Source organism: Sminthopsis crassicaudata, chromosome 4 (genome assembly GCF_048593235.1).
Source record: "Sminthopsis crassicaudata isolate SCR6 chromosome 4, ASM4859323v1, whole genome shotgun sequence".
NCBI classification, from domain to species: Eukaryota; Metazoa; Chordata; class Mammalia; order Dasyuromorphia; family Dasyuridae; genus Sminthopsis; species Sminthopsis crassicaudata.
The window spans coordinates 105001869-105026395 of record NC_133620.1 but is presented as its reverse complement, the minus strand read 5'-3'; the positions used below and the strand labels follow the sequence as shown (position 1 = coordinate 105026395).

Sequence of the window (24527 nt, the reverse complement as noted above, 5' to 3'; positions counted from 1 at the left end):
AGGAAGGAAGGAAGGAAGGAAGGAAGGAAGGAAGGAGGGAAGGAAGGAAGAAAATTGTAGGCATAATATTGAATAATCACTGACAACAGTCCTCCAAAGACTATCTCATCTGTTTTTGAAATGAAGTAGGTCTGAAATATATTCCAAAACCATTTCTTAACATTATGCATTATTTAAGGTTGCTTGTAACAGTGCTTCTTGCCCCTTTACTGGTGTAAGTCATGAGTTACTTCTGTGTGTATTTGGGGGTAAAGGGCGATTAATCCCATGTCTGTGTGAGTTCAAGATAGAAAATCCTTTAGCCACATGTCAAGGTCCAGCTCCAAATATTCCATGTCCTCCAGGCCTGTACGTGTCATTCAGTTTCAGAGAATTTTTATGAGCATCCATGAATGTTAATTAGCTAAGGAACAATCCATTATTTCAGTTCCTACATCCCTATAAAGAGGTCTGTCCTCTAGAGAACAGGGTAGGTGGATGATACAGAAGGAAAGAATGATAGGTAGGAAGCTCATCATCAGTAGGGAACTAAACTAAATTAGACCAGAAATTTAGGAGAAAGTAGTAAACAGGGGGACTGGGAAATATCACACAATGTGTATTGATTAAGCACCTACTATATGTCAGACGCTATGCTAGGGAGCTGGGACTATATGACTTGAAAGCTTTTTATAGACATTCTCTAAACCTCAATTTCCACATCTCTCAAATGGAGGGCTTAAACTAGATATTGTCTGAGGCCTTCTCTAACTCTGCCATTATGTGATTTATGGTCTAAGAAACAATAGCCAGGTTTGGGATAATTGTATCCCAAACTTTTTATTAAATTTATTGCAATTTCCTCCTTACCCAGCACCCAGCTTTTAGTAAAGTTATTAAAAATCAGAGTGAACCCACATAAATTTTTTATTTCTTTTATTCCCCCTACTCCTCTCCCATCTTTGTGGGGTAGAGGGCAAGGAGTCACTCCTGTACTGGAAAATGGCTATAAGATGACACCAAAGAGGAACAAGGAAGAACATTGGATAACTCATTGATTTGGTCATTAGCCTCTGATGATTAATAAGTTAGAGAAGGAGAATTCATTGTAACACCTAAATCTGAATAGAAAACCTCATACCTCCAATTCACAGATGCACCCTGAATTAAAGGTCTGAGTTCTTGACTCAGTTTCAATTTTGCACTGTCCCTCCACCCTACTCAAGCCCTCAGTGATTCCTGGGAACTGACAGCTTAGCCTGTCTACCTTATCACCTAATGATATGTCACGTGCAGAGTTATAAGCAAAGAAACTGGTAAATGCAAAGAAGCTTACAGAATACTGCTTGAGGCAGTGGTAACTGCATCTTGGTCTTTGTATCTCAGGATGTGATACACAGTAAGCATTTAATAAATGCTTTATTGCTTCATGGAACTGGTCCAATGACCTCATTTTACTGAAAAGGGAATTGAACTCCAGATTCACCAAACATAACACAGGGAATTAGTAACAGGAGTAAAATTTGAACTCTTCTAAATCTCATTCTCATGTGCATTCTATTAAAGTACATTGCTATCCCAGTTTCTCAGACTCTTTTCCAGTAGAAGTAAGCACCATGAAGGCAGGAAGTGTTACATTTTTGTCTTTGTACATCCGACACCTATTGTAGGGCCTACCTAATGGAAGGTTCTAAGTCAATGTTTTTTGGATTGAATTGGATTGGATTTTTTCTCCTTCAGCTCAGCCTGACCGTCAGTGATGCCCCAGACCTGTCTGCAGGTGTCACCTGCGCTTTTGGGAACCTGACAGAAGTGGAAGGGCAGGTGGCAGGGAACCAAGTTATCTGTGCCTCCCCTGGGGTCAAGGATGTCCCTGCCATCCCTGTGGATCAAGGTAAGGAGAGGTCTATGACTGGAGGAAGCTCCCACCAAGGAGAAAAGGGGTTTGTGAGAAAGGCAGGAGGGCTAGGCAGAACATTCTCACCCTACTCTCTTCCTAAACTGAGCATACCCTTTTCCTGAAAGCCCAGACAGGATCTGGGGTCTATCATTACATTATTTGTGTGCTTAGGGTTATTTTGGATCACATAATATAGAACCATGTTTTCTGTGGATCAAGCACTGAATGCTTTTCAGGACTCTGATAGCCTCTAAAAAAAAGCTGTTTTTACCTCAACCCAAACCAAAAGATTCTAGAATATATGGCCAATTAAACCTTCTTTCAACTGGATCAGAATATGAATGATTAGTATTTCCCCCTCCCAATTATATTTTCTTTTTAAACATATTTTGAAGTTACTTATCTGCCTCTACCCCTAAGTAGGGAGTGAAAGCTCCCTAAAAGCGAGTAAAAGTATTACTTTTTGTCTTTGTATTCCCAGAACCCCCAGCAATGCCTGATACGTAGTAGGTACTTAATAAATGCTTATTAAATTGAATGGAATGGAATTGACTTTAGAATCAGCAACAGAAAAATGTGATTCCCCTTCTGAGAGGTGATACAAACTTAGGGCTCCAGCTTATTAGCTGACACCTAAGAAGCTTGAGAAGTCACTCCAAAAAACTCCTGTTAGTCCACAGGATTTCATCCCTTGTGAGGACACAGATGAGGAAAAGAATCATAGTTCTTGAGAGGGCTTGAATATCATCTAACCCTCAAGTTGTGTTATCTCCCAACTAGATGAATGGCATCCCAAAATAACTTGAGCCCTGGTCAGTCTGAAGCCAGGATTCTAACTCTGATTGGTCTTTCTCCAAGCTCCATTTGCAGGTGCCAGCAATAAGGCAAATATTTATTTACAAGGAAAATCAGGAGAGAGTGTGTATGTGTTTTATATTAGAAAAGGCACAAGAAAACAGAAGTCATAGAAGTTATCTGACTGGTATGGACCTGGCAGATTTAAACTCACAGATCTAATCTATAGGGTTTTCTCCTAGCCCATATCTGGAGAGCCCTTTTCTCCTCCATGCTCTCATCAGAATTTCTGTTTATTCATTCTTTTTTCCCTTCTCTTCCAGACTGGTTTGGCCTGGAGCTGCAGCTAAGGTCCAAGGAGACAGGGAAGATGTTTGTCAGCACAGAGTTCAAGTTTTACAATTGCAGTGCCCACCAACTGTAAGCATTATTTATTTCATATTCACTATCTCCTCCCTCTCCCCAGTACCAGAAGCTTCTATCCCAGTTCTTACCCAGAATAAATGCTTATTAAATGGAATGGAATGGAACTGCCTCCCTTGGAATCAGGAGCAGAAAAGGACAACTCCCCTTTTGAGAGGGAATATAAACTTATGGATCCAGCTTATTAGCAAATTTCTAAGAAGTTGGAAAAATCATTCTAAAAATTCCTATTAGCTCCTCCTCACAGTCCCCAGGATTTCACTCCTATTGAGGACACAGGTGAGGAAGAAATCACAGTTCCAAATCACAGATCTCCAAATCAGAAGGCACTTTAATTGAGAAGATGTATCTCATAAAAGTTCTTGACTCATGTATAAATGTATGCAATGACTGGTGAAATCATGGATCTTGATGGCAAAGCTGCAAAAATTACCCATTTATAGATACAGAGAGTGATGGGAAAGGGGCTTTTGATAACAGAAATGACACTTTATAAATTGGGAGAAGGGGAGGAAAAAGGGCGCCATATGCATTTGAAGTTAGAAGAAGCTCCATGTTATGAAAGATTATATTGAAAATCGGCACACATGAAGCAGACATGAGAGAGGGGAGAACTGGTCTGAGGCAGCCCAGTTTAAATAAAAGAAGCTGAGGAAAAGGGGAGGAATGTCCTCTGTGCTCTCCTTCCTGAGAGTCCCTAGTTTAGTCTAAATGCATCCTAGTTGAGTAAGCCAGGGTTCTCATGGGGCTTTAGTATAACCTGATGGTGCCCCCAAGCTGTATGATTCTGTAACTGTACAGAAAAGCTGGGAATATGCCTTCACTAAGAGGTCTAGCCAGAGAGACAGGCATGAAGGATGGGCCTTTGTACTGTTTTTCTGAATGAGCTCTCTCTCTGGGAAAGGCTCTAAATCTCCTCTTACAGGCTCACATGCATTTGTGAGCATCTCTTTGGCCACAAGAAGGGATATGGAGCCAGTGGCCCTGGGCATTCACCAAGGAAAGTGGACGGTAGACACTGAACCCAGCGACTCAAGCCCTAGAAATAATCCATACTCTGAGTCCTGGCACAGGTCACAGAGAGCCTGAGAAGAAGCTAGGACTCTACAAAAGTCATGCTTGTAAGACAGACTGGGGAGTGTACTGGAGAGAGACATCACTAACCCAAAAACAAAGAACTTTCTGAGAAAAGATGAGAGGGTTCAAATATATCACTAAATAAATCCCCCAGTCCTTAACCTTTCCTGCTCAATCTGCATTTACATTTTTAGATAAGGTTGCTAGAGAGGCAGAGGACAGAGTCTACTGACCTGTTCAGTCATTTTAGTCCTTTCCAACTCTCCATGACCCCATTTGGGGTTTTCTTGATAAAGATACTGGAGTGGTTTGCCATTTCCTTCTCCAGATCATTTTACAGATGAGGAAACTGAGGCAAAGGGGGTTAAGTGATTGTTCAGGATAACATAGCTAGTGAGTATTTGAGGCAGAATTTGAACTGATGAAGATGAGTCTTTCATTCCATGCTCAGTGCTCTATCTACTACATCCCCCTAGTACCAGAGACTGCTAAGTACCAATGGGAGCCAAAATATGTGTAGTTAAGTGTGTCCTGGAAAAGGAAAGAGTCAGTATTAGGTTCAACTGAGGAAGGGGAGAAAGGAAATAGGAGAACCAAGAGCAAAATCTAAAATATGGTTAGATTCCCAAGAACCACCTTCCCTAGTCTTGCTTTTGGAAACCTGAAAATCTTCATTCTCTTTCTCAAAGCCCAGCATATGTACTTGCCACCCCGATGGCCTTCTCTGTTTTACCTACATCTTATTCATCTTTCCAGTGGGGCAGAGTATTAGAGCCTGAACCAACCCCATCCTCCTTTGAGAATGTATTCTTTGTGACAGCATCCTCATCTCCATGACAACCTGCTGTGATGTCACTGCCTGTGCTCTCAGGTTACTGTAGCAATATGGATGCTGTCACAGTGTACAGGGATGCAGTAGAAATCAACAGGCTTTGGCAGTAGAAATTTCATTTTACTACCAAAAATATGCTTTTTTGTAGGATAAAAAAACAGCACTTGCTTTAAAGCTGCAGAACTTAGGTTCAAATCCAAACTCTGCCATCTACTACCAATATGACTATGTATTTTCTGGATAGATTCTTAGAAAATGAAAGAATTATTCTACTTACCTCTGAGGTTCTTGCTTGCTCTAAATCTGCAATCCTGTTATATTTCTATCCCAGTATTCATGATTGAGCACCTTAGAACCAAAGAGCATGAGAAATCATCATGTTTCAAGTACTTGAATTTTACACATTTAAAAAAAAAAAACCTGAGATCCTGAGGTTAGGCAATTAGGTCAGGGTCACACAGAATCAGGAAGGATCTGAAAAGTCAGCTAGTTAGATTCTAGATCCAGTATCCATGAATCTGCTCTACAACATTCCTGAGAAGTATTCATCCAACTTCTGTTTGATCATCTTCAGTGACAGGAAACTCAATTCCTATGTTCTCTGGACTTGAAAGTCAAGAAAGAAAATTCTAATTTTGTATTCTATTAGGAAGTTTTTCCTCATTATGAGTTGAAATCATTCTTCCTAATCCTTAGGGATTTTTTATTTTTGGTTTTGGTTTTGTTTGGGTTTTTTGGAGAGTTTTTGCCCCCCCCCCCACAAAAACCTGGTGTTTTTATACCTCCCTTCACAAAAGAACTCATTGGTCTTGTAGAACTGGGGATGAGAACCTTGAGCCTCCTGTCCAGGACTTTTCTACATTATATGAAAGAGTTTTCTGATACCTAAAGAGCAAGATCCTATTGGATCTGAGAATATGTTATGAATCTATGCCTATGGGACTAAAGGACATTTGTCAACAGAGCCAAATCAAATCCAAAAATGGACCTGACAAAAATTGAATGAATGTCTTCTACGCATTAAATAACCTCTATGTTATTTTGAATAAAGTTTAAAAAAGAAGTGTGCAACAAAGGAAAAAAAAAGATTGTGTTTTCTCAGGTTCATTTACAAATAAAAAGAAAAAATATAAATTGGCCTCTTTGGATTTGCTGTTGAGGGTCATATTCTCAGGGGGGAAGGAATCTTAGTCAAATTCTTTTTCTTTCCTTCTTTTTTGGATGAGAAAGTACAGATCCAGCCATAGTTGTTAAAAGATTTGATCACAACCACTCCAGACCTAGAATAGAATCATAGACTCAGAGCTAGAATTACTGATTAATCTCTTTCAGATCAGATTCAACAGTTTACCCAAAATATAGTGTCTAGGGCAGCATTCAAATCCAGATCTTCCTAACTAACTCTAAATCCAGGGGTCTATCCCACCTAACTGTCCTCACTGTATGCTACACTATTTCTCAAAGTCTTATCAAAGACAAAGTGAGATAACAGCTTCTGTTTCTCATTCTCTCCTAGCCAGTTTAGAATGGAAAGCAATTAAAGGAGTTGTCTGGTCTACTCCATCCCCTGAAATCAGCTCCATTTTATCAATGGGCCAATCTCCCACCCTTCATATTCTTCCCTGTGCCATCTCTGAGGAATACTAAAAGAGCAGCAAAGGATTTGTATGTCAAGGAAGCAAAATTCGAATCATATTGCTCTAAGAGTTCCATGACACATACTTTATTTTTATAGTATTTATTTTTCAAAATACATGCAAAAATAGTTTTCAATATTCATCCTTGTAAAGCCTTGTGTTTCAATTTTTTTTCTCCCTCCCTCCCTCCCTCCTACCTCTTCCCCTGGACAGCAAGTAATCCGATAAAAATTAAACACAATGAAACACACTTTAATTGTACTTGCTGGGTCTTAGATTCTAGAGAAAGAATAAGAAGGTTCCCTAATCCATTGCCCTTTCCTTCCCATATTTGAATACCTGTAATATTCAGGGACAACCATCACCCAAAAAATTAATATTAAAAAGTTTTTAACTCTTGAGAATAATATCTTCTAACTCATACCATATTTTATTACTTTTAAAGTGTTTTCACAAATACTATCTTATATGATCTTCACAAAAACCTTGTGAGATAAATTTTGTTGTCTCCATTTTACAGATAAAAACCCCAGGCTCAGAAAGGTTATAATAATAGCTAGCATTTATGTGATACGTTAAAGCTTAAAGAGTACTTTGCATGTGTTATTTTACTTGATTCTCACAGCAGTCTTGTGAGGAAGGTGCCAGTATTATCTGCATTTTAGAGATGAGGCAAACAGAAGTCACACAGCCAGTAACACACAAGCAGAAGCCCAGGGTCACACAGGGAGGAACTACTTGAGATAGAATTTGAATTTTGGGCTTCCTGATCCCAACCCTATATCTTGTCATCTGGCTGCTGGGTTAAATAGCTAATAGGAAGAAGAATTAGTCTAGACTAGTAAAAGCTTCTTTTCTCTACTTCAAGCTACTTCCCAGTCCTTTTCTCTCTCCTCTGTCTCCCATCTGCTAAGCCATGCAATATTAAAACTACTTCCTGACTAAGGCCAGCAAATGAATGAATCACCTTGCTTTCCTCTGAGTTTACTCACTCTCTAGTGACAGGATCTTATTATAAGAGCTTTGGATGGAAAACAAATAGTTCTCATTACTGTAAGTTGTCCCTTATCCTCTTGGAGAACGGGAAATAAAGGATGTGAGTCGAGCTTCTCAGTGTAACTGGAATAACTGATCAGAGAGATCTAATTCTCAATTTCCTTTCTCTCCCACCTTCCTCTCCTACCTTCATGCAGGTGCCTGTCCTGTGTCAACAGTGCCTTCCGTTGCCATTGGTGCAAATACCGCAACCTCTGCACCCATGACCCCACGACCTGTTCCTTCCAAGAAGGGCGTATCAATATTTCTGAGGTAAACATGGCTTTATGTACGGGTGTGTTAGCGAATGTTTTAACAACCAACTCTCTGAAGAAGGAGGGGCTGGTGGTATGCATTTCACACTTAAAATTTAATTTGTATTATTAGCATTTTCTCCATCACTTTCTTAAGTCTAGACAATCAGTAAAATAACAAATCAAGCCATGATTTGTAGTTTGCCAGAGTATAAGAGCCAACACTGAAGATTTAACAACCAGCTTTCACAAGCCAGTTTAAGCTACCTCCAGCACATGCCTGGCTTTATAGAATGCTTGTTGAGCCTGAGTGACCTTGCCCATTCTCACATGGTAAGTTGTAGGCTCCTTCATGCCATCTCCCTGCCTTAGTTCTATTTTTTGTGGGTTTCTTTGAAGCATGCAAGTGAATCAGGTTCAAGAAACTCCAAGAGGAGAAAATTATCCTTGCAATAAAAATATATGTTACAGTTCCCATCTGAGACTATTCATTAGAGCACTAGCTATCCAACTATCCAAGAAGACAAAGGCAAGGATTTGAAGAAGACATTCATGGATAGCCAATCAGAAAGCTTATACTAGATTGTCAAAGAATGGCCTTCATTTATTGTATTCTTTGAGGAGAAAAGTCATTTTAAGACTGGCTAAACACAAGTGCTAGATCAATAGAAAACTGTCTCACTTCTTTTCTCCATCTTTCATATCAAAGTCCTTTCCACTGATAAAAGACTGATCTTTTTTTTTTATTCTAACACAGGGAAATATTATATTCTAACACATTAGGATATTACTCTCACACATTGGACTATTACATATTCTAATATAAACAGATAGGTGGTATAGTGGATAGAGCACGGGCCTGGAGTTGAGAAGTCTGAGTTCAACTCTAGTCACAGATACCTTCTAGCTGTGTAACCCTGGGCACGTGACTTAATCCTGTGTACCTCAGTTTCTTCATTTGTAAAAATGACCTGGATAAGGAAATGGCCAACCACTCTAGTATCTTTGCCAAGGAAAACACAAATGGGATCACAAAAAGTCAGACACAGCTGAACAACAAATATTCTAATTCATTCACAGTTGGTAGCCTGTTGGAAGGAATGAATGAATTGTAGCCAGGAGAGAGCTCCAGGTCTCACTAAAAATCTTATTTTGTTATCTAGTAAACATCCCATCCATGGTGCCTGACCTGCCTTTGTTATCAACACAGTGAAATGCCAAGTTGCTTATCTTCCCAATAAATATTTCAGGTCAATGAATATTGATTGAAGTTGGCTTGCTGGGCATATTTCGAGAGCCTGAGGATAGTATGACTTGCTGGGTCTGTTTCCTTTTTTGTTTTTAATGTGTTTTACACTCCAGAACAGCAGGATTTGAGTTTCAAAGAGCATAGATGTCTTATCCAGGCCGATGTGTGTGAATGTCTAAATGCTTTTTGTCCCTTTAATTCTGTCTTTGAGGAAAAATGACATGAATGGAGAGAGGTCCGTTCGTTTGGATAAGATCACTGTACCTGAACTAGACCCCTGCTGCTGGCTGCTTGGTTGAGGTTTCAAGGGATTGGGAGTTGTAGGGAGAGAGATATGGGAGTCTGGTGACATGCATGCATTTAGGCCTTAGCTGGAAGGCAGTGCAGGACGTGTGATGCATTTATCATGAGTGTTGGTGGCTTTCCGAGGGGCAGAATACCTGGGGATTTTCACTTCTGCCCTTGATCAGATCTTAGCACCTTACATTTTTGCATTCATCATTTATAGGCTGGTAAATGGGGTTGCCAACATTGGAGAGACAAAGGATAATGGTCTGTCATCACAAAGAGATTAGCAGTACAAATTTATTAAGCACTTACAACCCTGCCAAATGTGACATTAAGCATTGGGCTTACCAAAAAAAAAAAAAAAAAAAAGACAAAATAGTTCTTGCCTTCAAGGAGTTCCCATTTTAATGGAAGAAACAAATATGAAATAAATGAGAGACAGAGAGAATCCTGTGAGTCAAAAGATCTGAGTCTGAATTATGACTCTGCTGCTTATCCACTTTAGATAAGTCACTTCTCTATGGGCTGTTTCCACATCTATTAATTGACAGGATTCATCCCTTCCAGCTCTAGATCTTATAAAGAAATTATAGTTTGAATATATTTTAATATATTTAACATGTATTGGACTACCCACCATCTAGGGGAGAGGTGGAAAGGGGAGAGGATAACTTGGAACAGAAGGTTTTGCAAGTGTTGAAAAATCACCCATGTATATGTTTTGTAAATAAAAAGCTTTAATAAAATTTTTTTTAAAAAAGAAATTATAGTTTGAGATCAGTAAGTTAGTCAATAAACATTCGTTAAGCAGCTATTGTGGGGTGGACACTATATTAAATCCTGGGGATATAAAGACAAAAAGTATCAGACAGAGAGGGGCAGGGGGTATTTCAAATGTGGTTCCAGAAGGAGACAAGTAATTCTATTATCTACCTCAGAGAGCTGGAAGAAATCTCAAAAGCCATCCTGTCTAATTCCCCCACTTTACAGATGAGAAAACTGAGGCCCCAAAGCAGCTTAGAGGTTCACAGTCAAGCAGGTTGAATCACAAAATGTTAGCATTAGGGCAAAGTTTAGAGATCTCATATGGTACCTTGTCATATTTACAGATGAGGAAATCAAGGCACAGAGAATAAATGGACTTTCCAAGGAAAAACAATTCAGAAGGGGTAGAGCTAAGACTTGAATCCATCTCTTCTGACCCAATTCTAACATTCTTTCTCCATGTCCCCACTTCTCCCTGGACAGTTATTGAGTATTCCTTCCAGGCCTGTGGTTCTATGGATCAGCTTCCAGGCAGGAGCTGGCCTTCTGCCCTTTCAGTAGGGAGGGAGGTTTCCCAGTGAAATAGTAAACCAGAAAGACCCATTAGCTCCAGCTGCCAGAGAGGGAGAAAAATGGAGACTGAAGGCCCAGATTCCTGGAATCCACAAAAAGATGTCTGAGAGAGAACCGTGGCTGAGGTGGGGAGCTCGGTAAGGAAGGCAGCTTAGAGCCAGGTGAATGGGAAGGCAGGTGAGCTCAGTCCGTGGACTGGAGGTTGGGCCCTGACTCCCAGAGACCAGCACAAAAGTCTTAAGTTTCTTTTGAAAGATGGGCCCAGGAGAGATGGAGAGGCCCGTGAAATGCTGATCTAGACAAGAAAGGGCAGCTGTTTCTCTTTCTCCTGGGGAGCTCCCCCACTCAGTAAAAGTTGAAACCTGAGGCCAAACTTGAAAATGACCTGCAGCTGGAGGGATGCTGGGATGAGTGTAACACAAAGCCAGACAAATAAACTCACAGCCCGGGTGTGGAGACCGGCAGGGCTCAGGCACAAAGAAGCTAATTGGAAACAGGCCCGACCTCCCTCATGCAGTTTACATGAAGTCTCTCCCTCTCACTCTGAGACAGGCCTCAGAGCTGGAACCCCAAGAAGCTTGGTGACTCCCCCTCTCCAGGATCAAGAGAATCCTGAGAAATCTCTGGGGACAGATTAGGGTGCTTCCGGCCCCCAGACTTACCCTGCTCCCCTTTCCTCCCTTCTTGTACAGAGCATCTCTCTATGCTTGAGTAGGAGGGCTTCCTAAACTTTTCCCATTCACGACCCCTTTTCACCAAATAAATTTTACATGACCCTGGATATATAGGTTTGTAAAATAGGTACACAAGTCAAACAATTACTGATAATAAATCATAATTTTGTAACCTCCACATTCAGTTACAAGACCCATAGTTGAACAAGCTTGAGTGCCATCCACTCAGTTTCTGCCTTTCCCTCATTTCCCCTAAATCTATGAAGAGGGAAAGGAAGATGTTCAGCTGGTTTTATTCCAGCTAATATTTATTGACCAGGCCCTTCTCCAGAGATTTCCTCTCTTAAGGGAATGAGAAAAACAAAAACCTCAGCTCCTAACGTTGCTATAGGTTGTCAGGAAGGTTGTTAGGAGCCACTTCCTAAAAAACACTGCTTTAACTCTGGGCAACAGCTCATCACACTTCCTATCTCTATAAAGTCCAGGTCCTGGAGCCTGCTGCTCTCTGCCAGAGCCCTTCTGTTTAGGAACAGCCCCCCAGAAAGGATGGGTTACAGCAAGGGAAAATATGCCCTAAGAGGAGATGGGGGGTTATCCCCTGTTTCAATGGGACCTCCATGGGTCTTGTGGTTGGGTTTGGGAAAATTCCTTTCTTAAATCTATGAAACTTCAATTCCACTGTGTGAGGGTGATGTGTGGGGGGATGTCTTGCGTGTCACACAATTTCATTACACATTACACCAAATTTCATTAATACTTTCCAGTTTGACCCAATACAACCTAGTTTAATTCAACTCACATTTATTAGCTACTCAATGCATGCAAAATGAAAGATACAGTATTGACGAAGATATAAGGGCTGGCCTTAGACATGGGAAGAGTAGGGTTCAGGGTCCTGCTTTTGGCAAATAATTATGGGACCCCAGGCAAGTCACTCTCTAGGAGAAAAAGTTATAAAGAAGGTTCCCCCTAAAAACAGATGACTAAGAAGACAGAATAGGACAAGGGAGGGGAGATCAGGGGAGTGATAAAGGGAGGCTTGAAGTATCCCAATCTGTCTCTAGGGCTTTCTCAGGATTCCCTTGATCAGGAGAGGGGGAGTCAATTTGGGCTTCCAGCTCTGGATTTAACTGAGGGTGAGGGGGAGAGTTTTCTTTTAAAATGCATGAGGGAGGTCCCGTCTGTTTCCATTAAACTCTCTGTGCCTTAGGTCCCTCGGTCTATAAAATGAAAATGTTGGACTCAAAACTTCCCAAATCCTTTTCAGCTCTCAGTTTCCTCATTGTAAAATAGTGCTAATTGACATAACATATGTGAAGAGCTTTGCAATCCTTGACTGAAATATTGCTCAGTCATATCCTACTCTTCATTGGGGTTTTCTTGGCAGAGATACTCCAGCGGTTTGCCTTTTTCTTCTCCAGCTCAGTTTACAGATGAGGAAATTGAGGTAAACACAATTAAGTGATTTGCCCAGAACTAAGAAGTTTTTGAAGCAGATTTGAACTCAGGAAGATGAGTTCTCCTGACTCTAGACCTGGTACTCTATCCATAGTATCACCTCACTACTCTGCACAAACATTAAAGCACTACTATTCATTCTTCTCTCCCCCACTAATAATAATAATAATAAATAATAATAATAATAATAATAATAATAATATGTTATTATTATTATATATAAATATATAAATGTAAAAATAAAATAGTATTATAAAGTAAATCTATCAACCTCGTTAAAAGAATCTGGGCTTTCTTTAAAACTGTGCATAGGACAATCCCTCTCCCGGATGCATACTCAGCAGCCTTGCTTGTGGGACCCTGGAAGGAAGCCTCTCCTTGCTCAAGCTGGGTCCAGCCTATGACACAGCATTAACACTTCAGGGTTGTGGGTGTGCAAATAGCTTTTAACTTTAAAAGCTCATCTCCCTCCATGGCTAAACCAGGCCTAGCGTGATGTAGATACATAAATATCTTCTTTACGCCCTGTCCCAGGGGAGAGATAGAACTAAATAAATCCGATTAGCTTCCCAGGATGCCGGCTCCGCTCCCCCTTTGAAGTCCAGTGGGTGAAGATAATGCCATTTCCACATAGAAGTCGATTCCACACGCTGAAGTGTCCCCAGTTCTGGGAGCTGCTGAAGCGGAGCTGAACGGAGCTGAGCCATGAGACCCACTGCTCCCTGGGCTCCTGGACATCCCTCTTTGAAGCCATCATTTTCCCTAGAGTCCTCTGGGACATCCTTAACATTAGGCTTGCCATGATTAGGAATAGAGAGCAGGAATTAGGGAGAAGCCAGGGCCTGGGCCTAGTTAGGTGAGAGTCTGCTTAAAAGGAAAAGAGAGAAACCTCAGATGTTGGTCTCCCATCCCATCATTTTCCCTAGAGTCCTCTGGGACATCCTTAACATTAGGCTTGCCAGGATTAGAAATAGAGAGCAGGAATTAGGGAGGAGAGTCCAATTAGGTGAGAATCTATCTAAAAGAGAAATGAGGGAGATTTAAGAAGACCTCAAGTGGTAGACTGTTAAGATCCCTCATGGCAGAAGGCATTCTGCATCACCCAATATAATTATTTTCTTTCTTGTTATTAATGTGGAGGAGTGCATAGTAGGTATGTGCTTGATCATGAACAGAAGTGGGAAAAGCAGCAATATTTCAGGAGAGACACAGCCAAGTTGTGCTCCTTGCTTCTACATATAAACTACAAGGAGGATCTTAGAAGTCATTTCTCTACCCCTTTCAGTTTACAGATGAAGAAACTGATTCCCAAAGACGTCACAAAAGCAGTAAATGGAAGGATTCTGACTCATTATTCTGTTCTAAATTCAAATGTTCTTTCTACTACACAGTGAGGACTTATATTACCCAATGGCTACAGGGGGCAAGTAAGGGATAATAATCGTATCTAACTCCCAAAGTCATTGTAAGGGTCAAATGTGATAATAATTGTAAAGTGCTAAGCACAGTGCTTTCCCATAGTCAACACCATATAAACTATTAGTTATTTTTATTATTGTTGTTGCTAAAATCTTAATCATTTTTCACAGGGAGGTGCATTAAGTCTACTTTTAGCAGAGGGAGAGAATTCCAGGAATGGGGGGACAGCCAAGGAATCTTCAAAACCATATGCTTTAGACTTCCTCAGCCAACCATTTTACAGATGAGGAGACCCAGCAGGAAGAATAACTGACCTGTTAATGACTATTAACTATGCTATATTAAATAAGCTATGAATTGAACCTATGACTGCTGACCTCAAGCCAAAGTTCTTTCCCCTCCACCATGTTATCTCATGTAGCTGAATTGTTCTGAAACTAAGGAAGCCACTCCTTGCCCCTCAGCAGAGGGATTGTGGTGGAGGACCCTTCTAGTCAGAAAAGCCATCTGTTTATAGCCTCGAAATTTTAGAGCTTTAAACTTTTGGAGTGTTTGGTTTTTGTTGTCTTTAAGAAAAGTAAAAAAGAAAACTTCCTCTATGAATGTAAATCAATTGTATTGTGTTTCAGTTACCGAAAAGACTAGTAATTTGTTGTTGCAATCATCATTGTTGAGTCATGTCCAACTCTTCATGACCCCATTTGGGGTTTTCTTTGCAAAGATACTGGAATGTTTTACCATTTCCTTCTCCAGCTCAGTTTACAGATGAGAAAACTGAGGCAGACAAGATCAGTGAAGCGAGTGGACTTTCCCACAGCTACTGAATTAGTTTTAAAAATGGCAGCAGTAGGATTCAAATTTGGATCTTCTGCCTGGTATTGTTTTTCCTTATACCTGTGGATGACTCAGAAAAAAAAAAAAAAAAAGGTAGAGCAGTCCAACAAGCATAAATAAATGTTTCTCCTGTCTTTCCTCTTGGCCCCTCCTCCCCCAAATAGCATTTTATTCTATTTTTCTTTCTTTCTTTCTTTCTTTTTTTTTGTTTTCCAAAGCAACATGGCATTCACGCAGGGCCTGGTAATTAAACGAGATAAAAAGCCTGAGCAAGTGTTTAGAGCATTGCTGGGAGGGCTCGATCCACCTCCTGGAAAGCTGGGCTCAGTCGGAGCTGGAAAGCTGAAGCTACTGATAACATGATGCCTTTGGCAGAAGGGATGTGAGGGGGTCAGCTGGCAGAAATGGGGCAAAGGGAAAACGAAGAGAGAGCCTCAGATTGGCAGGGAAGCGGCAGAGGGACTTGAAGGTCGTGTGTCTCAGGAGATAAGATCCATGCCTTCAGTTTGTTTCCTAAATTGTGAATTGTCATCACCCCTAACACACACACACACACACACACACACACACACTATGGGACTGTGATGACAATATCAAAGCCTCTGGGAGTCGAGACAGAGAATTTATTTTTCCTTCTAACTCCTCACATGTAAATTTTTTTCAGTCTGCAGTGCCTATTAGTCACCAGGAAATTCCCAGTAAGGAAACTCCCTCCACCAGTTCAGATCAGCACCAATTGTACAATACAGATCACTGAGAGGCTTGCCTAAGGTTAATAGTCAAGTATATGTATAAGATAGGACTTGAACTCAATGTTGCTAAGTCACATGTCACATTAAAGCCACAACTTTCTCCTAGGTCAACCTGAAATAAAATAGCTTTGGCAAAAAGGCGGCTAATTCCTCTTCTAACCTCCTCAGTACTGGCCCACATCTCAACATTCTGGGGGCTGAAAAGGCACATCTGTCTCTTAATGACTACTCCTAATCCTCGCCTCAACATGGATTGAAGAGGAATTATGTATTTATTAAGCCTTATTATGTGGCAGGAATTGTGCTAAGCTATTTGTAAATACGATCTCATTTGATGAACAGGACTATACATTAGCTGTGTGACTCTGACCAAGTCACTTATTTCTCAGGATCCAAGACCAGAGGTGTCAATTAATTGGTTCACAACCTGTATGACATTCACAACACTGCCAAATTTGACCAGAACCAGATTAAAATGTAATTGGAAAATATTTAACAAAATAAATAAAAATATGATACCTAGATAATATTAACATGTGCTTTTCTAAGTTAATATGGTAGGTAGCCCACAGGAATCCTTCTATATGACTCAAAGGCCCCCATTTCTTTTTGAAGTTGACACCACCCCTCTGGGCAATTCTTTGGGACTGATCTATACTGGGAGAGGGAATATCCTCATCCGGGAATTCTCTATGCCAGCCATTTTCAAAATATGGTCCTTGGATCAGAGAAACTTCCAGGAAATCCCTAATGTCAAAACTATTTCCATCTTAATTTCTAACATGGCAGGTATCAATAGCTATAACCCACATAAACAAAAACTCTTTGGGGATGCTCCATAATTTTCAAGAGTGTAAAGGACCATTGCCCTATTCCAATGAAATCACAGTTCCAATCTTTTTCTCTATTAGCATATAAGTTCCTCAACATGTGTATCTTATCTTAAGATACTCTTATATGTTCAGCATAGATCAGCATAGATTTCCGGGTTAACTATTTCCACTCCCCTCTTTCCAGCATCAAGACCTGATTTTAGCTGTCACCAATCTGCTACTTTCACCATCCTGCTCCCACCTGGCTCTTAGGGCTAAGTCAGCTTCCATTCTTTTCTGTTTTAGAGTTGATTCTCTTTCTGCCCTATTCCCGCTTCATGCTATGTCCCATCCCCTACACACCCACCCCAAATAAATGCTAAATGACCTGCCATAGATTTCACATGTAGCAAGTGACAAGAGCCAGGATTACAATTTGGATCCAGAATTCTTTCCACTGTGGCAGTCCAGCTTGAATGACCTACTGAAAGAAAGCAAAGACAGCAAAATACAGTAATCATCTAAAATCTAAATCATCTAAAAGGGGGTCATTTAAACACATGAAGCATTGATGTACAAGTGGTCCTTGTACTAATTTGAGAGCTGAGATGAGCCTGGGATCCCCAGCCACATAGGATGATACGAATGGAAGAGACTAACACTATTTTCTCCCTCCAGGACTGTCCCCAGCTCGTGCCCACGGAGGAGATCCTGATCCCAGTGGGGGAAGTAAAGCCAATCACTCTGCAGGCTCGAAATCTGCCTCAACCACAGTCTGGCCAGCGAGGCTATGAGTGTGTCCTTAATATCCAAGGAATCATCTACCGGGTCCCTGCCCTTCGCTTCAACAGCTCCAGTATCCAGTGCCAGAACAGCTCGGTAAGGAGGGCCCCCGAGAGCGGACTACAGCCAGAAGTGAGGCTTCCAATCCCCACAGCAATACCCGAATCAGGACCTGCATCCCCCACTCCCAGGGGCCATTTGTCTCCCAAACCCGAGAGATCTTGTGTCTTTTCCATTTGCTCACCCAATAATCCGAGGAACAGAAGAGAAGGCACATTGAGTACTCACAGACCTATGACATGGCATTGTTTAAACTATGTCAGTAGGACAAATGGAGATTCAGTGTTAAGGCTGGGTCATATGAGGCTTGAGAAGGTGAGATGGGTTGCCTTTCCTGAAGCATCACTCATTTCCTCCCACATAATCTCGGCATTAATACCTTCTTCACCCTAGGACGAAAGAACTAAAGCCAGCATAGATCTCAGTTTCCATCAAACCTGGAGATGGGAAAGTGGGAAGAAGAGGAGGGGAAAGCTAGAGGAAGTGAGGGAGGGGGGAGGAAGAAATAATGCATTTCCTGAGCAACAAGGGTTAAACTAATCCTGAATGCCAGACAGAGAGCTGGGAGGTGTTTAATTATAATACTAGCCCCGAGAAGATCTTTTTATCTGCCAACTCCCTGTCTCTGCCAGTGGGGGGTCAGCTCGGAGATGTGTGTGTTGTGGGGGTGAAGTGACAGAGGTGTTGAGGGAAGCTAATTCGCCTGGGAGAGATAAAGAGAATCTCAGGCCTCTTATCTGGGAGCTGTCAGATTCCCAGGTCACCAGTGCTTGATAGAATTTGTAATCGGTGGAAAGCCGCCAGGCACAAGGGAAAGGAGGGATGAGAAAGGAGCATGCACAACAAAGGGAGAAGAGGGGGTGGGGGGCTTCATTGGGCAGGATCCCAGGCAGTGACATGCACTCAATAGATAGGTGCCTGGAGCCCAGGGCAACCTTTAGCATATGAGATTCCTGGAGCTTGTCATCATGAGCCCAGCAGAGGGATTATGGAATCAGAAATTTAAAAAATTTTAAAGGCATTTACAGATGAAGAAACTGAGGGCTAAAGACCTTAGGTGATTTGTCAGTGATCACACAGGTAAGGGACAAAGCAAGATTCAAAACCACTTCCTCTGCCTCCAAAGCCAGTTCCCTTTCCACTGCACCAATCCACCCAACCAGATGCGGACTTCTATTTTGAAATCCGGGCCAAAGCATAAAGCTATTCCTTAAGTGGAGGGAGAATTATAAGGTCCTCATTATATAGGCAGTAGGGAATGATTAGTCTGTGGACCACATCTCAATACTTGGGGATTGGACAGTTCTTGTGCTTAGGAAATTAGTGGGTATTTATTCTGAATGGACTATTGGTCAGGGTCCAATGGGCACAAGAAAGAGGAGGAAAGGACAGCTGTGGGGTGTGGTCAGTCAGCTGATCAATTTATTAAGCACCCACTACATGCACGGTTTTGTGCCAGGCATTAAGGACAGAATATCCTTTCCTTGAGGATTACATTTACTTGGGAGAGGAGGATACAATATGCATATGGATAAATATGGAAAGGATCGTTTGAGAGGAAGAGAGCCCTAGTAATTGGGCAACGTGGGAAGGTTCCCAGATGAGGATGTATACACAAGTCTATGCCTCCTTCCAACTGCCGGCAGCCTCCTTCACAAACAACTACTTTTTATATATGGGTACTTATACACTTTATGTTAATGTAGTATATATTTATATATGTCCTTTTTATATGTGTGTGTATACATTTCTTTATTTAATTGTTCCCCAGGCTCCCCCTGCAAATAGGGAGGTGGCTGGATGGCCTAATAGATAAAACAGAGCTGAAAACCAGGAAATCTTGAATTTAAATCCTGCCTCAGACCAGTTGTGTGGCCCTATTTAAGTCAGATCAATTCTAGCAACCTCAGTTTCCTTATCTGTAATGGGGAGAATGATAGCATCTACCTTGCTAGATTTTTTTCAAGGATCAAATGAGGTAACCTGTGTAAAATGCTTTTGAAACCTTAAAGTACTATAAATATTCTAGCTATTATCATTAGGGATTTTTTTTTTTTGGTACTTGTTTCTCCCATGCCTAGAATAATGCCTGGTATGCAGTAGATGCTTAATAAATACTTATAGATTGATTAAGTGATTGATATAAGCCATGACACAGCAGTATCTCATCCAAGAAAACCTCAAATGGGATCATCGAGTCAAAATGGCCGAAGAACAAAAGTCCTATAGATACTATACTTATTATGGATACTATAGATTCACAGAGAATAGACTTCCCACCCTATCCCTGCCATAAATATCACAAATCTTTAGTTTGCATTTTCTCTAGCCAGAATTTACTTTGGGAAGATTTCAGAATATTATTGATGTGGATAAGAGAGGTCCCCATATCCACTTGAGTTAACAAATGCATGTTTCAGGTGCAGGTTTCTTGCCCTAAAGATAATGGAGAAAATGTAAAGGATTCCCAGGAGCCCATAGCCAATAATCATCTATTGATCTCCTACTCTGCATGAGGCCTATTTTATAGTCTACGGGAAGAGAAATAGATACACTTGAAAAGATACCAAACAACCAAACAACACAGGAAAGCATAAGGCCAATGGCAACATGAGGACTCTGGATAATAAGTGGCTACAAGAGTGCAGGGAAGAGAGAGAGATCTCTTAGGATGGATAGTCTGGAATATGGAACTCTAGCTAGAATTTGAATGAGTAGGCCTAAATATGTGAAAGTGGGAGAGAGAAACAGTTGAATGGTCCAATAGGTAGAGGAAAGAAAGACATCCCAAAGCTAAGGATAACATGAACAAAGTAAAGGAGGCAGGGTCATATAAGACATGTTCAAAGGACAGTGAGTATATCAGTCCAACTAGAGTTCATTTAAGGAAATAAAATTGGGAAGATTAGGTAGGGTCATATTGGGATGAGCCTTGAATGCCAAACTAAGGAGTTTGGATTTTTAGCAAATGCTACTGAAGGATTTTGGGGGATTTCTTAGGAGGATGGCTTAGTGACAGAAGCATAATAGAGATATGGTGATGAATGGGACAGGGCTAGAGCTCTCCTGAGTATTTCTCATTCTTACTTATGCTGACTCAAATGCACAGGTTTCTTTCCCGTGAGCTCCATACCTTCCTTGTTGTAGTATCTATTTCCCCAAGATGCTAGCACTATTGGCATAGAGCTTACTTTATTCCCCAGATGGACCGGGACTTCTAACTGACTCTAGTTTGAGAGCAGGTGACCACATCCTGGTAAGCCATACCCATTTCTCTTTCCCTTCAGTACCAGTATGATGGGATGGACATCAGCAATCTGGCCGTGGACTTTGCCGTAGTGTGGAATGGCAACTTCATCATTGACAACCCTGAAGACTTGAAAGGTAAGTGACCATTTTCTGCTTGCATTTTGATGTTTTAACAATCCTAGGGAAGGGCAAAGCAAGAGGGACAAGATCCAGACAGCCACTGTGCCCAAAAGAATGCATCCCCTCTGTGGATCTATAAGCAAAATTTGGGGCCATCAAAGGAGTTACATGTGGGGAGCCATGTTTTATTAGAAATGGAGCCTTTCCTGAGTGGACTACCGGTTCTTCCTTGCTGTTCTTTGACTCATGGAGCCTTTGAAATATTCTATGGAATCAGATCTATTAGAACAGCAGGCAGGAGAGCCCTGCCAGCTTCCCTGGAAATTGAGACATTGTTTTCCATCAAACTGGTTCTCTTGTCCACTTGGCCGGGGTCATTACACAAAGAGTTCTTTCAAAGATAGTCTCCTGAGGTACTGTGGGAAGGAAAGTCTAAGAAGAGAAAATGGAATGGGGGTGGGAGAAAATTCCCTGTGGGGATTTGGCAACCAGGTTATCCCAACTTTTCCAGTGCAGAGCTCATTATTTATCAAATAGCACCAGCCTTGTCCTTGAGTCCCAATCCAAACCATCAGCAAGAACTAAGGGAAAGACTAAAGTTGCAATAGGACCTATGAGGACACAGGAGGTCAGCAAACACCTTGACCCCATCTATGACATAAACATCTGATCTTGGATTTTGGAACTAAGTCAAGTTTCCTAGATCTATAAGGGATCCTGATAAATACATAACTGCAATGGAATCACAGGCCTAAAAATGGGCCACAGCCCTTGAATTCTACTTTTTCCTTTTATAGATTTGCAGGAAACTGAGGCACAGCTGGAGCTTCCAAGTTAAATGATTTACAAATGTTTGAGGCAGAATTTGAACCCCAATCTTTTTGACACTCTGTCTGGTGTCCTATTTACTAACAAAAGCTAATTCTCAATAGAATCTTTTTATTAGACTGCTGCTGCTTCCCAGAATCTAGACTCCATACCAGTAAATCAGATGCCCTCCCTTCAATATCTACTTTGTCTTTCCAGACTCTAAACTGTCTCTTCCAACTGAAATAGCTTAGGGAGAATTTTCTTTATAAATGTAACTAGCATTATGAGAATATAGCCAAATTACAATGTATCCAATAAACGTTTATAACGTGCTTATTTATTGGTACACTGACTGCTAAGAATACAAAGTAAAAAAATTAAAGCAATGCTTATCCTCAAGGAGCTTATATTCTCTCAGAGAAAATAAAATATACACAGACAAATGAATAAGGAATACAATGTACAAAGTGAGTCAAAAAATTTCATTTTAATATAAGGGGAAAAAAATGCACATGTTCAGCAGGACCAGCGGTAATTCGTGCTTTCCCAAAGTTATTATCTCAGCACACACACACACACACACACACACACACACACACACACACACACACACACACCAGGGATTTAGATCTGACCCTCTTTAACCCCATGACTTCCTCTATTAAGTCAAATGAGGAGTTGGAGTCATCATCCCAGGTTCCTCCCTCTCCCTACCTGGTAAAAAGTTCTTCCCAGCACCCCATATATTTTTTTTTACTTCATTCCAACTTCTATAGCCTGGAGGTTTAACTATGTATCAAACTCCCATCTTGTTGAGAATAGCCATCTACACCTGACTGAGCCCAAGTGTTTCCACCCACAAAAATATTATCAATGCAATCACTAATTACATCTTTACCTTCTAAGGAAACATGTGCAGATCAGGCAGATTATCGACAGTATTCCAACAGCTCAAAAGTTCAATGTCTTTCCCTTCCCATTCCTTTAAATTCTTTATAATCAAGAGATCGTAACTGAACTAGAAAGCTTTCCTACTGTTCCCAGTTTCCAGGCCAAATTTCCCCACTGCTGAGAGACAGGATAGATTTCCCCTGCTAGATGTTCTGGGCTTGACTCCCAGAGCTTGATTTTGCACCTGGAGCTTAAAGAAATACCACTCCATCCAAGCTGTCACATCCCCACAGCTCAGGCTGGAAGATAATAATAATTGACATTTATATAGCATTTTCAAGTTTGCAAAGCACTTACCATACACTATCTCATCTAAACCATGAAACAGTCCTGGGAAAAAAGTACCAAAGTCTTATCATTAAATGAGGAAACTGAGGTCAGAGATATTAAGTTGTCATGATCGCATAGCTATTGTCAGAAGCAGCATCTATAGCCAGGACATTCTGATTTTCCTTTTCTTTTTGTGTCTTGTCTTCCCCTCTTTAAATTATAAGCTCCTTGAAGCAGGGACTATATATATTCTTCTTATTTGTATCTCCTGCACTTGGCACAATGTCTGACACATTGATGTTTAATAGATATTATATAAATAGATAAAGTAGATAGGTCATAAAGTTAATTGCATTGATTTTAGGTCTAGCACTTTAATCATCATGTATCTTCCAGAATTGAAGGCAGAAAACTAGTACCTTTCTGCCCCCATCACTAGAGGATACCATTCTCTCTGTTAAAGAAACTTTTGGAATAAAGTCAAGGGATAAAACCAAACCTTTAAGTGGTTTCTTCAGAGCTGAGACTGAGAGATGAGCTACAGAAAGCACATAGGAGTCACAAATGAAATCGATGGGAAGATTAGAAAACATGACTCTTTCCTTAGGGGTATTGTTATCAAACCCCAACAGAGAAACATTACAGAACCCTAAATGTGGGGGTGAGAATACAACCTGCCTACAGCTATCCCCACTGCCTCACTTAAAACCTACTCTGAAAGTTGAATGAATGAATGATGAAATGTTGAAAGGCAGTTGACCGCTTTCTAGCTATTGTGACACACACGTCTAGAGATTTATAAATTTTAAAATACATTCTACTAAAGTTTTAAATAGCCAGATTTTACTAAGTAGGGTGATGCTCCCCAAGTCACTCAGAAACGTGAAAAAAAAGTTGTTCTGGGTCTCATACTGTCAGCTATTATTGGTCTTTCAGGGTCCACTCAGTCCCTTGCAATTCCTGCATAGCAAGTTGCATCCCTGTATCTGTGTTCCAGAATATAGAGAGTGTTGTTGATTTGAGATTTCAAAGTTCAGATTTTGATCCCTCACTCTGGCATCCTGTGGAGGTTCTGGACATCAGTAAAGCTCTCTGGGTCTCACTTTTCCTTTTCTATGAAAAAGTCTTTCTGGATAAAGTCAGTCTATTACGCCCTTTGTACAGACAAAACTGAGGATGAGAGAAACTAAGTGACCTCTTCATGTTAATACAACTATAAAGTGTCAGGGACAGAATTTTCAGTTCAACAAACATTTTAACACAAGTCTTGATTGATTCCAAATCCAGTAGTATGCTGTAGTCTCACATCCACAAATGGGAACCATTTGTAGCACAGAATCATGAACTCAGGAGAAGACAAAGACTAGGGGAAAGGGTCTCCTAGTTTCCATCCATCAGTGCAGTGTCCACTTCTTTCCACAGTCCACCTCTACAAATGTGCAGCCCAACGAGAGAGCTGTGGCCTCTGCCTCAAGGCTGACCGGAAGTTTGAGTGTGGCTGGTGCAGTGGTGAGCGCAGATGTACCCT

General features: G+C 40.9%; 1 protein-coding gene across 1 annotated transcript in view; it reads left to right on the top strand.

The window, feature by feature from the left end:
• The window catches only part of PLXNA2 (plexin A2), a 313540-nt gene that overhangs the window by 214427 nt on the left and 74586 nt on the right, over positions 1-24527 (top strand). The window contains exons 7-12 of the mRNA XM_074309060.1: positions 1720-1873; positions 2998-3094; positions 7837-7951; positions 17435-17635; positions 20887-20983; positions 24422-24527. The exon at positions 24422-24527 is cut by the window's right edge and continues 79 nt beyond it. Coding sequence (XP_074165161.1) covers positions 1720-1873; positions 2998-3094; positions 7837-7951; positions 17435-17635; positions 20887-20983; positions 24422-24527 — 770 coding nt within the window. The remainder of the gene's footprint in view (positions 1-1719; positions 1874-2997; positions 3095-7836; positions 7952-17434; positions 17636-20886; positions 20984-24421) is intronic.